Source organism: Zalophus californianus, chromosome 1 (assembly GCF_009762305.2).
Source record: "Zalophus californianus isolate mZalCal1 chromosome 1, mZalCal1.pri.v2, whole genome shotgun sequence".
NCBI classification, from domain to species: domain Eukaryota; kingdom Metazoa; phylum Chordata; class Mammalia; order Carnivora; family Otariidae; genus Zalophus; species Zalophus californianus.
This window is the reverse complement of record NC_045595.1, coordinates 190666362-190684576: the sequence shown is the minus strand read 5'-3', so window position 1 is coordinate 190684576 and position 18215 is coordinate 190666362. Positions and strand designations below refer to the sequence as shown.

General features: G+C 34.2%; 1 protein-coding gene across 1 annotated transcript in view; it reads left to right on the top strand.

The window, feature by feature from the left end:
* TMPRSS15 (transmembrane serine protease 15) overlaps positions 1–18215 on the top strand; it is a 112413-nt gene that overhangs the window by 21840 nt on the left and 72358 nt on the right. The window contains exons 7-11 of the mRNA XM_027581781.2: positions 1278–1409; positions 7764–7872; positions 12465–12571; positions 15142–15282; positions 16203–16352. Of these exons, the coding sequence (XP_027437582.1) occupies positions 1278–1409; positions 7764–7872; positions 12465–12571; positions 15142–15282; positions 16203–16352 (639 nt within the window). The remainder of the gene's footprint in view (positions 1–1277; positions 1410–7763; positions 7873–12464; positions 12572–15141; positions 15283–16202; positions 16353–18215) is intronic.

Below are 18215 nucleotides of genomic sequence, written 5' to 3'. Positions count from 1 at the left end.
ATATGCTTTTTGTTATTTATTTAGCAAGCATTTATGGAATACTATCAACACTATGCCTTTAATGGATTAGGGATTCAATGATTAAGGACTCTTGATAAGTATCTCATATATATCAACAGCTGTAATATGCTTTTGGGTTTATTCAATACCAGTTTTATCACTCCTTTTTTATTATCTTAAATGGGGGTGGTCTGTCCTTTAAGAATGACTCGGATCTTTATCGTGTCCTATTTTAGACATTAGGTGATCCATGAATTTCCCAATGGTTTATATTCATTTTAATGAGAGCCAATTATAAAAATCTAATTTAGTTAACTATATGCCCAGCAACCCTGTCCATAAATGTTCCTAATTAGTTATTACCTTAGTAGATTAACTGACACAAGCACTTTTATTTTCCCGATTAATTTCATGGAGCATAAGGAGAAATTTCAAAATCAAATATATTTTTAAAACCCAGCAGATGGCAGTGCAGTGCAGAATATGCCATTTTTAAGACTTACACTCAAATTTTCCAAGTTAATTTCTAGAAGTAAAATGTGTTTCTTGGTGCATTTCTATAATGTAGGCATGTAGAAGAAGAGCAGGTGAAGGACAAGACAGGCTGAGAAGAGCAAGTTGATCAGATTCTGGTCAGAGTATGGCATAGAATTCTCCAGGGGAATGTCTGCATCTTTCCTACTAAGAATCTCTGACCTAAGAAGCAAAGAAATATTGAATGGAAATAGCAATTGGGTTTCTCCATTGCTCAATGTAGCCAGGCACTGGGAATTTTAAGTTTTTATTCTGTTATAAAATGGCTTTTGCTGACAAATTTTGCTCTGCAGAATGCAAACCTTGACTTCAGCCCCCATATTTTCAAATAATAAGTTTATAAGTAAATGAAGTGGTTACTAGATACTGCAGATGATGTGAAAAACATTCCAATAAATTTCCCCAAAGAACACATACAACAGTTCTAGGAGGTGTAAACATTAGGAGCTAAATGTCCAAACTGTAGTATTGATTTATCAAGGTTAAAATCAACAAAGTAAACATTCATATTTAACATCGATGAAGAAATATATATCTTTCTTTTCAAAATTTAAAATTCTAAACTTTTATAAATGACTGATTAAATGAAATAAACATTTACATTGGAAATTGAAATACATGCTTGTGAGTAAAGACCTAAATGACAAAAAATACATAATAAATATCCAAACATTGTACATATGGTTGGAAATTAAATTTACTATGTAAGAAACTTATAAAATCAATCTTTTTTTCTTCTAAAGGAAATGTCTCAATAGAATGCCCGCCTGGTTCAAGTTCTTGTGCTGATGCTCTGAAGTGTGTAGCAATTGATTTATTTTGTGATGGAGAATTAAACTGTCGAGATGGTTCTGATGAAGACAATAACACTTGTGGTAAGTAATGCCCCCCACATTTTCTCTCGCCACTGCCTTTTCATCCTCCCTCACTGTCTGTACACACACACACACACACACACACACACACACACACACACACACACACCCTCTGAGATACCAGAAACTACTGGAGAATGAGATATCCCCATACCCACAATTATAATTTAATACAGAACCTTATAATTTAATACAGAACCTAATAAATAATTATATATTAATATTTTCCTTAACTATATTATGCAATATTGAACATTAATTAAGTAGAATTCTATTTGATGACCATGGAAAGAATGCTGTGATTAATGTCAGTCATAAGTGAGGGAAGAGAATGTCATTGTTTTTCATCCTTTATTAAATTACTCCAAACTATTATGAATTTGAAGGCTCTTTCATGTTTTTCACCATTATACCATAATATATCAATCTTTTTTTCTTTTTTGCCATTCCAATGACCCCTCACTCAGTAATTGCCACTCCTTAATTTTGATTGTTGCTTTTGTTTGCCTTTTGACATAGACACAACAAATAGACAAATTTTGTGCTGGAGTTATAGTTCTGTGAGTAATACAAACCAGTTATGAATAAGATCTTGTCTCACGAATAAAATATCCATGCTTTATTTGTAAATTTTGGCATCTGTTTAAGTGTTAACATTATTTTTATCAATTATTGTTATTATTGTTATTTCACACTTAAGTAGTACTTACTCTATGCCAAGCATGACTTTAAGTGATTTAAACATATTTACTCTTTCACTTACTTCATTTTATAGTTGGGTAACATATATATGAAAGATTATCACATAACTGTAAATATAGATTGATAAGCAAGGTGAAGAACTATTTGAATAATTCTAACTTATAATTTATTCTTAAAGAATTAAGCAGAAAGCATGAATTGAACATTTTTTTGGTGTGGTTTATGATCATGATCAAAATTGACTACGAGCACAATTAATTCCTGAAATGTATAAAGGTTGTAGTTACAATTTGCTACACTTTGCTCTTCTATTATTTGCTACCCTTTGCTCTTCTTGCCTGATATTAATTGAAGATGAACTCTCCATTAACAACCAAAGCTTGAAAAGCTACCTAACCACTTGGTACTTACTTTAAAAGACAGGCAGTTGGCCTGTTTTCCAGGACCAACGCAAAAAAAGGCAACTTGACGAAAGAGGCTTCTACTAAGCAATCTCAATTCAAATGTTCTTTGATAAAATTCAAACCTTCAAAGTTTAACTACATATTTTGAAGTACACTCAGAGCGTATTGGAAGAAAGTGCAGGCTACAGAATATTTTTTAATCTATTTTATTTTTTTAAAGATTTTATTTATTTATTTGAGAGAGAGAGAGAGAGAGAGAAACAGTATGAGAGGGGAGAAGGTCAGAGGGAGAAGCAGGCTCCCCACTGAGCCGGGAGCCCGATGTGGGACTCGATCCCAGGACTCCGGGATCATGACCCGAGCCGAAGGCAGTCGCTTAACCAACTGAGCCACCCAGGCGCCCTTTAATCTATTTTATATAACTAAGTTACTCAAAGAAGAAGAAAGCAACATTCTTTTTTGCTATGGTTTTCGGGCAGTTTCCAAAACCTTTGCAGGGAGAATATGATACAAGTGTGGAGGAATATGTAAGATGGCACTTGTATCATAGTCTCCTCATACCTCATACCATCATGAGGTAATAAGGGTGATGTTGCTTAATATTTCAAAAAGAACAATGGATGCCAGAGTTCGACACATAGCTTTACACCTATTTAGCGATGATCGATAAACTTGAGTGGGGAGGAATATGTAAGATGAGTTGAATAATCAGAAAATGTCTTTACTGTCATGGAGTTAATAATGTTCATGGTAAAGCAAATAGCAGTGCATTTCCAAAAATAACCATAAAAGTATCATGTTAAGTGTGACAGTTTATCCTCACGTAAGTTATAAGGCCATGAATTCTTTGAGTCAGTATGGATTGATGGCATGAGCCTCAGTATTAGAACTGAATTAATTCTTTAAATTTTCTTTAAAGACACAATCAAACTGCATTTTTAGTTTTCAATATCATGGAGGTTTGTGTTCACTGAATCTTAGTCTGAACTAACCATCCATGTCACTAACTTTCTTAAGTCTCTAGATCCTCATTTTTCATTTTTCTTGGTTCTCTTCATTACTTGTATTTTAAAATTAGCATTGTATTGATCTTGGAAAATAAATGTAAAGCTTTTGTGGAATAAATGTGGACAAATCAATCAATTAACCTGTCTTTATCCAGCTAGGATTCTGGCTGTTAAGTCGTTTTATTCGTCATTCATCATTAGTGATGGTGAGCCCAAACCCCAGTGCACTTCACCGTAGCACCAACTTGAACTTTTAGTAGTGTCATCTCTACATGAAAGCTTGTGTCCATTAATCTACATTCACAAAAAAATTAATATAAGATTATTTTTTCTATATGAAATCGACCCTTGTGCATGAGCGCGCTTTCTCTCTCTTTCTTCTCCAGCTGTGAGCTCTAATTCTAGTGTGTGTTATTAATAGAGTCACACTAATGTTGACTTCCTCACATAGCTTCCTTTTTTAGCCTTTAGTTATTTAGGTTTTACGCAACTTATAGCTGACTATAGCTGAACCAAGACTTCTTTAAATTGTTTTTCTCTTCTGATTAGAATGGCATCAGCAGGAAAGTTCACTTTTTAGCTGACCTATGAGAAGGAAAGCTGCTGACTCACAGCCTTTAGACTGATGTTCAGACCTATTTGGAAGTTGTCAACTGTCTCTATAGATTGTTTGCATGCCTCTATATATGTGCACGATAGACCTTGGTGGATGGGCATAGATCATGTTTGTTTTATACATCCTGGAGAATTTAAGTACCTAAACAAGCACGCAACTAGTAAATATTCAGCCAGCAGAGGGAGCTCTCAGTAGGTTCTAAAAGTGTAACTTTTAGGAATCCCTTCCTGTTACAGGCAACATTTCAGAGAGCACGGTAAAAACCTGCTATTATTTGACAGGCTCGTTTATCTCCCCTTCAGGATTTTTTTCTCATGTTGCACTGTAAAGCACTATGCAGTCTAAAAAGTTATAATCCTGAACACCCAGTAATCCTGGTTATCCATGGCTGGGTTAGATCTGTCTTTCTGAAAGGCTATCCGCTTCATTGTCTTGCATAAAACTCAGTTCTCCAGAAATATCCTGAAATTAAATGAAAAAAATGTATGAGAAAGCCCCTAGAACAAGCCTAGATCTTGAAATAATAATATTTTGGCATTGTGAACTTTGCTATTATAAGTAGTTCAATACTGTTGTAATTTTATTTTAAGTTCCTTCGGGAATATTCTTCTTAAGAATACTTTTATCCTCACATGCAAGAATTCCCCCGCATCCCTTTAGAGCAGAACTTGACGTGCAGATTATCCACTCCCACTAAAACAACTGGAAAAATTGATCCTATTTTTTAGGATCGGCTAAATACTATGATAAACAATCTTAGCAATTTAAGACAATAACTGTTTGCTGATCATGTCACGGTCCAAGGAAGAGGGCAAGGGGCTGCACTCTGTCTAGGTATTCAGGATGCCAGCTCCTTCACTGTCCCCTCTGTCTCCTCTGTCCGCAGTCTTCCCCTGGATGCTTTGCAACCCACTGACAGACAAGGGAAGAATGTCATGGAAGGTCGTTTTAGAAATCACAACTGGAAATAAACACAATTACTTCCACAATGGTTTAATGGCCAGGATCAGTACACATGGCTCCATTTTTAAAAGTGCAGTCTAATGACGTGCCCTGAAGGGTCTGAAGAAGGGTATAGCAAACCTACAACAATCCTGCCACCAGGGACACGAGTCAGGTTTTTGGAAAACTATGAATCTTGTTGCACAACGCAGACCTGTTGAAACTTCCCCCAAAAGATGTAGTGAATGGGTGTGAAGAAGGGAGGAATCACTGAAATGTTACCTGATTTACAAACTGGTTTCATAAATTCTTAAACCAGTCCTGTTTTCCGCCCTTCTTACTCTATCAGTTTTGCTTCCTCCTATTTGTTGTAGAATGTTATTGCAAGTACGAGCTATTCTAATTTTAAGAACAATGGAAATGGTGGAATTCTTTAAAATTGCCTGTTCCTTCTTTTATTTACAATTCTGCACACGCATGCCCTCTACCCTCCCCCACTTTTCAGTTCAAAGAGTAGATGATAACAGCATGATAGCTCTATATATTGAGGTACCAGTCAGGATAGCCTTTTATGCTCAGCAGTAAGACTGTCTGGTTTGAATTGTCACTAATAAGCCAGGAGAACGTTGGCTAGTTACTTAACCCCTCTGTGCCTCACTTTCCCCACCTATAACTTTATAAGATTGTTGTTACAATTACATTAATATGTCCATAATAACTTCAGAAGAGTAGCTGGCACATAGTAAACACGCCATCAAAACTAGCAGTTATATTAAGACATAACTGGCAGGATTGATTGCTCTGTTTCATTAAATATAAACTATTTACAAGAGCAGGAGACTTTCTTGCACTGCCTGTGATCTTGAAGTCCATGTTTTTTGTTTTTGTTTTTTCACAAACAGATTAAAAGTCTCCATAGATCACCTAAAATATAAGCAGACACTATTTTTACTCTTATAGTCATTGAAGCTAAGGGATTGATTGTCCCATTTACTTGGGGCATGGTCTGTGGTGAGCAGAATTGAGGGTGAAAAAGATTTCCTTTTACAACTAGGATATTACTTAATTCTGCATTGAAAAAATCACATATTTTACTGTTTATCTTCAAATCGTACAAATTCTCCTCAACTGTCCTTGTCTGCTCGGGGAACTATTACACGTAGGGAGGTTCGGTTCTCTCAAGCCCTGATACTCTCCACTTCCTCTCCCAAATCTGTGATGGATTTTTCAGTGCTTAGTCCTTTTATCTTGGATTATCTTTTCTGTTCTCAGTTTTTGTTGTTGTTTATTGGTTGTTTTGTTTTTTGTCTTCTGCTGGGAATCAGGCATCAAGTCATAATCCAACGTAGTGAATTTCTAGGCCATTATTTTTAAAGAGACTTTAAGTCTTACAATTTACAATCTTACAGTCTTACAATCACAAAGTGAATTCTTATCCTTTTTTAAAAATACCAAAACTAGCAAAAAGCCAACCAAAAACAAGAGAGTTTTATGAAAATTTCTATATGCTGTTCACTTTTTCAGTTTTTTCTTTTGTCCCTATAAAACATTAGATGTCATATAATAGCTTGTATTTTATAACTTGACAGAAATACTGTATACTGTCACATGGGATTTTCCATCCATCCCTATTTAGGATTAGCTTATTTTAGCTCTCAGATTCCAAGAGCAGCAATTTAATTTTAATAAATTTCTTTAATCTCCCTACCCTACATCAGTGCTTCTGGCCTATAAGGAATTAACAACCTGCTCAGAGGAAAAGGACATGGGCTAAGAGTAGTTATTTTAGAATACGGTGTCAACAGAATCAAGTAACTAAATATAGAAAATAATCTAAGAAAAATTGAAGATTGTGAAAATAAAATGGGTTTTATTTTTTTTTTTGACACATAATATACATAGTAACTGTAAAGGGGACACAAAAAATAGTGAAGCATGGCTCCTGGTTCATGCCCTCAGTATGATTCTAAACTAGTTGGAAATTATTCAGATGTAAGTTAAAGACAACTGATTATACATGACATCAAAGAGAAGTATATGAAGTAAATTTGCTACAAGAATTAAAAGAGGAAAATGAGGAATCATGAAAAGTAAAATACATATTCAGGAATATTGAATGAAAATACTGAGCTAGCAAATTCATCCAAAGAAAGCAAGAAGTTTACAAGATGGTGTAATAGATTGGATGGATAGAATTCACCACAGGCCACCAGCAGCACACATATCATTTGCCTGACCATAGTCTGATCATCTTCAGAAGGACATAGCATGTAAGGCACATATTTGAAATTCACCCTAACTCCAATTTAATGGGGAAAATAAGACCAAAAAATTAGTAGCTATTTGTCTAAGTTAGAAGTTTATAATTCAAATATATTTATTTCCTTAAAAATATGAAAAAATACTAAAAATGCAGCTTAGGTATGAGTATTTAGAAATAGAATGCTTTTCTAAAGGAATCTGTGGTGGGTTATGTACTCGTATTTGAAAATAGACACTAGATTTTAAACATGAGAGCTGATCTACTCCCATTCGATCATTTCAGTTTTGTAAAATGGCCTCATACAGATTCAGTCATGAATGTTCTGTGAAGTGTTCATTAGCCAATTTGAATCCCATTTCATATGAGAAAACTTTCCAGGATTGGTTTTTGTCTAACATGAATTCCCATCTTTTTTCACAGCCACAGCTTGTGATGGAAGGTTTTTGTTGACTGGATCTTCTGGGTCCTTTCAGGCTGCTCATTACCCAAAGCCTTCTAAATCGAGTGTTGTTTGCCAGTGGATTATACGGTAATATATCATCTTCTATTCCCTGTTTTTAAGTCATTAAGTCTTTCTCAGATACAGTACGTCCTACCACCTTCAGTAGTCTATTTTTGAACAATCATTTTCACTAGCTATGAAGCAAAGTCTTCCCAACTGATAACTTGTCCAAGAAGTTTCTCTCTCATTCTTCACCTTTACTAAGGTGTTCCGTGCTGTGGATAATACTGTCTAATAAATAGGGCCATCATTGAACTCTGCAGCAGGTCTTTTTTTTCCCTCTGTGATTGGCACAGATTAAGTGCTGCCAAGGTGAACAGCAAGCATTTATATTGGTATATTGCAATATATAATATTCCCATCACTTGCGTCCGGGCCACAGAAGAGTCCCTTTCTCATAATGTCAGCATCTGTAGGAAAATCTCCTCTGGTGTGATTCAGTCATGGCAGATTAAGAGAGGGGACACCCACTATACACATCCTGGTTTGCTAGATCTTGAATAACACTGGGATCAGTTACTATGTATTTGCTTTCCAAGCTCTTAATTCAATCCACTAATTCAATCATTGTGATGATCCAAATAATCAAGCTGAAGGCTGATCCACTTTAATGTTTATCTAAGCATTTTTCACACAGGAGTAGTACCTGATGTTCCTTCCCAATATTTGAAAGGAAAATAATTTGTACCCAAATAAATAAAAGTAACACTGAGATAAACTCATCACAACTTTTTTTTTTTTTTAAGTCCAGGACTTCTCACAGTTTCAAATAAGTTAACAAGCAATATAAATCTCAAAAAAAGAAAAAAAAAATCATCTTAAGCCACTGATCGTTTTCCCCCACAAAGCATGAAGAATAAGTGTTCTGTGGACTACACTTTGATAAATGACATTCTAGTTAGTTCATTTCTCTTAACAGCTGGATGGGATTATGATTTCCCAATCCAACCTACTGCATAATAGTTTTAATCATTGTGATGACTCACTAGAAAACCAGGGGAATCAACATAATAGCTGATTAAAGAAGGTTACAAGGCAGTGCCAAGAAAGTTCTTTCCAACCGTAAGATAGAAATGGCCCCATAAAGATGCACAGTGTTGTTTACTTGTGTAGACATATCCCAGAGACGAGATGGGATATGAAGGGAAGATTGTTCCAAACACATTTACTTGGCATTATTCAGGGAAAGAAGAACATCCTATTCTCTTTAAATAATTTCTATTTTGGAGCTCAACCACATGTAAGTCGTTTTCATGCTCTAGACAACAGGTCACTTGTGTGCCTGAGACAAGATTTTTGTATTAAAAATGGCAGCTCACTTGTCAAGTGAAGAATTAACCAATTTGGGGGATATTGTTTCCAATATAATCACATCAAATTTTAAAAAGAAGCATTTATAAATGGTTCTTAGCATTGTTCATAAGCAAAATGAAAAATATTCTATTCCTTACTTAAAATGTCAGCAGAAAGCTTTAGAAAAATCTTAAAATTACTTCCTCTGAAAATGAAAAGAACATGAATGCTAAATTATTTCTTCATGGCAATCTTTGGAATTTTATTAATACCAAATAAAACAATTTAATTGTTAAATCCACTGCTTAATAAAGCTCGGTCAAATTTACAGGAATGTTTATAAGCAGAACAAAACAAATTTGCCATAATAGTAGTATCATTTGTGTAATAATCACACTATATTAATTAAGGATTTGTATGGTTTTGTTCTTTTTACTTTCTTCTCTAATACTTAATTTTAAAAATATTTTTAAGAAATCCACCATTAGGGGCACCTGGGTGGCTCAGTTGGTTAAGCGGCTGCCTTCAGCTCAGGTCATGATCCTGGGGTTCTGGGATTGAGCCCACATGGGGCTCCCTGCTCAGTGGCGAGTCTTCTTCTCCCTCCCCCTCTGCCTCCACCCATGCTCCTGCTCCCTCATGCACACTCTCTCTCTCAAATAAATAAAATCTTAAAAAAAGAAAAAAAGAAAAAAAAAAGAAATCCATTAGTGCAGCAATGATTTTGAAAACCCAAAGAATCCAAAATATTACCCTAAACATTGTACTTCAAATGAAATTATGATTTAATTAATCATATAAACAACCTAAGTATGCTTTCTTCTCAAAACTGATTACTACAATAAATGATGCATTGTCCTTGATAGTTTGTTTCTCCTAATGGTGATCAAAGTGGGGGTAAAGACAATGATGTTTCCTACAAGATTTGAAGACTGCTTAAATAGTAGAGAAATACCTAAAATGCAATTAAACTATATTTTGAGCTAGACCAGCCCATCCTTGGAATTATATTAAAACTACATTTAGCAGAGTGTCAAATATTAAGAATCTGAGCACTGGAGACAGTCTGTACGAGTTCAAATCTGCTCTCTACAGACCCAAAATGTGTGATCTCAGGCAAATCCCTAAATTTCTTTGACCCAAAATTTCTACATTCATAGAGTTCAAGATCTCTAAATTCAGCGGCTAAAGTCACTATTAAATGTAGTAGTGAATGTAAAGGGCTTAGCGCCATATTAATATATCAAAAAAGTGAACTCTAAAAGAGATTACTATTGATACAAAAATGCAAAAATGCATAAATTACATTAGAAAAACATTCATTCCCTTCAAAAAATCATAAGCATACCATGTCTAATATTATAAAAAACAGATATTGTATTTTCTAATTAGTCTTACATTTATAAAAGACCACATTTTTATTGCAGGTAAGTTGGCTTTTCTGAATCAGAAGAAATAGAAAATAATATGCACCGGTTCCTCTCTTCTACCTTCGACTTCATATTTTAAAAAAGTAAAAGAATCCTGAAAACAAAAGTTCCTAAGGAGCTTCTCTTGTATCCTTTGGTTTCATAGCTTAAAAATATCACATGAAGAAAAACTCACTATATTCCTGCCTAAAGACACCAAAGCTTCAATTTAAAAAACAGAAATCACCCCTGAAGGTTGCTTCATTTCTTCTTCCTCTGTCTTCTTAAGCTTTGATGCTGGAGTCCCTAGAGGTCTCACCTGCAGGCTCACTCCCCCATCCCTGAACCGACCTAACAGAGGCAGAATTTATATAAATGGCTACCACCATATGTCCATAGATGACAAGATCTTATATGTAGACAATCATCAAAATACACACACATACACACACACAAAAACACAACTAATAAAAAAATTCAACAAAGTTACAGAATACAAAAATCCTTGTAAAAAATCAGTTGTGTTTCCATACACTAACAATGAACAACCTAAAAAACGAAATTAAGGAAACAGTCCCTTCCCAAACACACACACACACACACACACACACACACACACAACATTCACATAGCACAAACACCATATTCACCCCACACATAAACAACACACATACAATTAACACACACCACAAATCCACCACACCCACATCATACCGCACCTACAGAAAGAAAAAAAAAAATAGGGAGAAATCTTCATAACATCGGTCTTCAATGACACTAAAAACATAGGCAACTAAAGCAAAAATAGACAAGTGGCATTACATCACATTAAAAAACCTTCTATACTGCAAAGGAAACAATCAGTAGAGTGAAAAGGCAACCTATGAAATGGAAGAAAATATTTGCAAGCCATATATCTGATAAAGGGTTAATATCCAAAATATATAAGCAACTCTTACAACTGCATAGCAAAAGAACAAAGAACCCAGTTAAAAAATGGGCAAAAATCTCAAGTAGATATTTCTCCATACAAGGCATACAAATGATGAACAGGCACTTGAAAAGTTGCTCAGCATCAATAATCATCAAGGACAGGCAAATTAAAATCGCAATGGCCATTATAAAAAAACAGAAAATGATAAATACTGGTGAAGATGTGGAGAAATGGAGAAAACGGAACCCTGTGCACCACTAATGGAATGTAAAATGGTGTGATCACTACGGAATAGTGGAATATGGACTATAGGGATTCCTCAAAAATTTTTAAATGGTACTACTATATAATCCAGCAATCCCGTTTCTGGGTATTTATCCAAAAGAGTTGAAATCAGAATCTCTTAGAGATATTCGCACTCCCATGTTCACTCCCGTCACAGCATTATTCACAATAGCCAAGAGGTGGAAACAACCTAAATGTCCATTGACCAATGAATGGATAAAGAAAACGTGCTACATACATACAATGGAATATTATTCAGCCATTAAAAGAAGGAAATCCTGTCATATGCAACAACATGGGTGAACTTTGAGGACATCATGCTAAGTGAAATAAGCTTTTCACAGAAGGACAAATACCACAGGATTGCATTTATATGAAGCATCTAAAGTAGTCAAACTCATAGAGACAAGAAGTAGAATGGTGGTTTCCAGGAACAAGGAGAGGGTGAAATGGAGAGTTACTGTTCCACAGGAAGAATGTTTCAGTCATGCAAGTTGAAAAAGTTCTAGAGATCTGCTGTGTAACATTGTGCTTATAGTTAACAGTTCTGTATCATATACTCAAAAATTCACTGAGTGTCAATCTTATGTCATGTCTTTTTTTAATCACAATTAGAAAATACATTCAAATTTTAGAGTGCATAAAGAGTTGTAACAACCTATTAAGAGTGTAGTAATCTATTTTTTGCTTTAATTTAGTGTAAATCAAGGACTCTCCATTAAACTGAGCTTCGATTATTTTAATACATTTTATACAGATGTATTAAATATTTATGAAGGTGTGGGTACAAGCAAGATTTTAAGAGGTAAGTTAAAACAAATATATAATCCATTATCAAAATGAAAATATGTGGTAAACTCTTTGAAGTAATGTGTTTTCACTTTGATTTTAAGCTGAATGTGAACTTGAACTTTAAGTTACTGACAGGAAAAAGCAAAACTGGTTCTCATTATAAAAATTAACAATTTAGTGCCCTATGTGATCAATCTTCTTAGTAATAAAATGGTTATGATTTCACAAGATCCTTTTCTACTTTAGGTTTTTAAAATCACGTGGAATTTTCCAAAGAAATATAATTATGTCTTTGGTTACTATGCTTTCTTTAATTGTTACTCCCCATTAAGCAAAATTCAGACAAATCCTGAAAACCATTGTTCTCATTCTCTCTAGCATTGCAACTCACAGAATATCTTCCTATTTTCAGTATGCACTTGACTTCTCAGTCTCTTGCAGGGCTATTTCGAATAAAGAGGGTAAAATAATGACTAGCCCAGGATGTAAGATCAGTAAATGGTAGCTGTAGGGGGTATTGCTCTTATGTAACCATCTGTCAGTATGTACGTGGACACCCTTAGAAGCTGAAAAGAAAGCAGGGAATGAATTAATATACATGGGCTCACTCCACTTTATTCCGTCTGGTCTCAAAATGCATAGACCTACCTATTCATGATAGCCAACAAATTAAGAGTGAAATTCCAAGAGGAAATAAAATAAGGATGAAGAAGAGGATATAAAAATTGAGTCCAGGGAATAACTAGTTTTCCTCACACTTTGAAGGGAGAGTCAAGAGTAGAGCTGACATGAGGTTACAAGTGACACCTGTTCAATAGCTGCATTTATTTCAACTATTTTGGCTTTCAAATTGTACTTGTGGTAATGAAAAGTGAATCCTATCTAGTAAGTGTGTTTGATTAAACAGTTTGAGAAATATTTAAGCATATGATATATACTTTGCATTGGGTGCTATTAATGTAACATTCACTATACTGAGTGTTGTGTGTAGATATTCTTATTTTATATTTTCAATAAACCTGCAATGTATGCATTACAAGAGAAGGAAATGAGGCCTAAGAGGTTAAATGACTACAAGTCCATGGAGCTAGTTAGTGTTGGAGGCAGAAATCTGACTTCAGACACTCTGACTTTGGGGCACCTGGGAGGCTCAGTCGGTTGAGTGGCTGCCTTTGGCTCAGGTCAAGATCCCAGGGTCCTAGGATGGAGTCCCCCATCGGTCTCTTTGCTCAGTGGGGAGTCTGCTTCTCCCTTTCCCTCTCCCCGCCCCCCGCTCATGCTCTCTCTCTCTCTCATGCTCCCTCTCTCAAATAAATAAATAAAATCTTAAAAAAAAAGACTCTCTGACTTCAAACACAATGCAATTACTCATTGTGTTAGAAAAGCCCCTAGTACAAATATAATAGTGAATATACATAAAACAGATGAACTCAAGTAAGTCACATTTGGCTAAAATAAATGGGCCAGCCATTTGATAATCTGCTTATTTCTGTGGTTGATAAATCCAGTTCCTTAAAATTATAATCAACATAAGTATTTACATTAATAAACAAATAAGTCATATAAATTTCTCCAAGGACTAATGTGATATTAATAATAAATTTTAGCATACGCTAATGGCTTGCAATGTACAAAATAGTATTCTAAGCACTTTAAGTTAGCTCAATAAAAGCTCCCCAAAACCATACTATGTTAAGTGTTTTATAATTTTTACTTCTATAGATGATGAAAGCAAAATTCACAGAGGCTAACTGCCAAAAGTGATAGGTGTAAGTTACCTTCATGTTCCTTTGCTCCTTGAATACCATGATTTGCCTAAATGTTATTCTCACTTATTTTCATGTGCTTAGATTTTCAGTAATTCATAAATAAATCTTAGAATCACCAGGCATAGTGATGTGAATAACGCACAAATAACTATCATAAAAAATCAATAAGGAAATTAAATATCCAAATAGACAAAAATCTATGAGAGTGTAAACTCTTGAGAATAAAAAATCTGGGAGGATATCCCTTATTTGGCTTAGAGTCAGGACAGAAAAAATGATAAAATCAATATAAAACTCCATAGAAAAAAATCTTTCACTCACCTAGTATTCTTTTGAAGTCCTACAGTTATATGGGTAGACAGGCAAAGAAATACTCTTGTTTCTATTGCGACCCAAGTTTTAACCATTATTAGTGTGGCATGAGAAATACCTGATAGAGCCAAATTTTTAGTTTTATAACTGCTTAGCTTGTGTGCTTCTTAGAGGAACTGCCTCAATAAAGGAATACATCTTTTCTTTTTATATGTGTATATAGTGTTGTGCAGCTAATAATTAAAAATAAAAATAGAGCTTTTTCAAACCACAAATATGCATAATAATTTGAGGTTTTCTGATGCTGAGGAGAAGAGGCATTTCGATTAAAAAAATCAATCATAACTAATGCTTTTAGTTAACTGAATGGTATAAGATAGGTTGATAGATCAATTGATAAAACAATAAATTGATGGATGGACAGAGGATGGATCAATCAATAGATGAATAACCAGATAGATATATACATATAATACTCAGTCATTTTTTTTTTTTTTTGTAGCTTCTCTCTGGGAAACCAAACCTGGCATAATTAGGATCTTTTCCAACCAAGTTACTGCCACCTTTCTTATAGAATCTGATGAAAATGATTATATTGGATTTAATGCAACATACACTGCATTTAACAGCACAGAGCTTAATAGTAAGTATTGTTTATTCTTTAGCCTTTGAATCTTCAGATGCTTCAATATTGTAATGGAACTTTAAAAGTAGCAGAACCTAAAATTTTAGAACAAGATCATAATTTGTCTCATTATGTAAGTTCTTATGAGTATCTACTTGGAGAAATTGGGAAATTAGAAAATAGTTCATATTCTTCAAAAGAATCAAATAACCAATTTGACAAAAATTACAAAGTTTCATATATATGTATATGCATAAAACTAATTCTGAGAACATTCCATATCAACCTAATTTTGACCCAAGTATTAAATTTAGTAAAAAAAGGAGAGAAAAATAGGAGACAAAGTTTATGCGGGTAAACCAAGAGAGGTAAGATGTAAAACTTAAAGAACAATAAGAATAAGAAGCTTCTCTGCTAAAGCCCTACCTGGATATAGGAAGCATGTTAATTTAAGACAGTTGACAACAAAAAGCTGTCTTTTTTTTTAACTAAATGGAATGAAACAAAATTATGATTAATAAAAAAAAGATTGTGTGCCTGACAATTATAAGTGTATAGAGGAGCATAGGGGAAGGGAGAAAAAAATAAAACAAGATAAAATCAGAGAGGGAGACAAACCATAAGAGACCTTTAACCATAGGAAACAAACTGAGGGTTGCTGGAGGGGAGATGGATGGGGGGATGGGGTAACTGGGTGATGGGCATTAAGGAAGGCATTTAATGGAATGAGCACTGGGTGTTATATGCAACTGATGAATCACTAAATTCTACCTCTGAAACTAATAATACACTATATGTTAATTAATTGAATTTAAATAAAATTAAAGTAAAAAATAAGTGTATAAGACAGTATAAGACTAGATTATTTTCATGCAACTGATTACAATTAGTCACAGTGTGGACTAAATTTGAAGTGTTTTCTTTTTTTTAATTCACAGATTATGAGAAAATTAACTGTAATTTTGAAGATGGCTTTTGTTTCTGGGTCCAGGATCTAAATGATGATAATGAATGGGAAAGGACTCAGGGAAACACCTTTCCTCCTTTTACCGGACCAAATTTTGACCATACTTTTGGCAATGATTCAGGTATAATTCATATTTAATTCAAAAATCAAAAGGAAAGTGGTATGTGTTGTCTGTTGTTTAATTCAAAACAGTTTTTTTAGATTTTCTTTTTAAAAATAATCATGACTAATAAGTACTTTTAAATGAAAATGCTAATCAAATAGGCAAGTAAAAGTTTGTATTAAAAAAACATATTCTTTTACCCTATATATTCATGAAATATTAAAAAGTACACAGGGGCCATTACAGACGAGAAGGCTTGGGTTGTCGCCCTAGATTTGCCACTTATTATTTACTAATTGGACTTGTAGGAGGCAGTTAGCTTTTCTGAACTATGGTCTACTTTGCCTTAATTTCATTTTCCAATTATTTATTGTTGGTGTAGAGAAATACAGTTGATTTTGGTATATTCGTCTTGAACCCTGAAACTTTGCTGAACTTGTTTATTAACGCTAATAGTTTTTAAAGACTATCTTAGAATTCTCAATATACAAGATCATGCTATCTTGGAATAAAGATCTAGAGATAGATTTTCTTCTGAGGAGCTGACTTAGTCTGTTTTATAACTTATAGTTTATGACAGAATACCACAGACTGCTTCGTTTAAACAATAATTTATTTCTCAGAGTTTTGTGGACTGGAAGTCTGTGGTCAGGGTGCCAGCATGGTCAGGTTCTGGTGAGAGCTCATCATGGACCCATGCCTTCTCACTGTATCCTCACACAACAGAGGGAGAGAGACAGAGAGTCAGCACTCTCTCCTGTATCTTCTCATAAGGTCACTAATTATCTCCCAAACACCCTACCTCCAAACATCATCATATGGGATTAGAGTTTCAACATATAAACTGTGGAGACACAGCCATCCATCCATACCAAAAGGACTGTGGATGAGCTGATTCTAAGGCCTGGCCCTGAGGGAAGGGTTGTAATTTGTAAATACCTTTTTGTGTGAATATTAGAATTAGATTTCAGGTAAGAAAATAACATTGGAAACAATAATAGTTGATGGAAAAGACCAGAAATCATGGGGAATTATCAGGAGATAAGGAAATCATAGTGGGAAGACCACCCATGAAAATCCTGGAAGCCTGTATTTATAATAACGAATCACTGAACAGGGAGTTTCCAAACCTAGAAGTAATGTGGATCTTATAAAGCAAGAAAAATGACAAAAAGGACAGAACAGAAATTTCTGCATTTAGATAATTTTCTTAGGCAAAATCCATCCTACAATATGACTTGTCAAAAGGTTACTGGTGAAAATATGGTTCAATTCAAAAAACATGCATTGCAATCTTCCTTTAACCAGACATGGCTCTAGGCATTGAGCACACAGATCTCATATCACCACTTCCATAAAATCTGTCTAAAAGTTCCGAGTTGAAATTTTCCTTTCCATTAAACATTATAAACACTTCTTTTATTTTTCTTGCCACATGGTCTTATATTTCCTTAGTTATTTGTTTCTTTTCAGAAACAAGAAGCTTCTTTTTCATCTTTGAATTCCTAGTGCATTCTCAGTATCTGAATCTAATTAACATGTAAAATTATTCTTAAATTTAATGAATGAGTATCTATAACTTTGACTCAATAAGTAATTCCTGATTGAGTGAGTTATTGACTGCGTGAAATTGTTTGTAACATAAAAATAACCTGAGCACATGTGCATTGTAATTTATTATCAATGGCCACTTTTGTTACAGAGATCGATACTCTCATTTTTATAACCTGAAAAGTAAATAGCTGATTTAATGTCAATTGTGAATGACATCTGGTAAAAGGACATTAAATAATTCACTTTTTCAGGGCAAAAATGTATCTGACTAATTCTGTTCTTTCAGACAATGGTCTACCTGGAATAACAAAATTTGGTTCATCACAC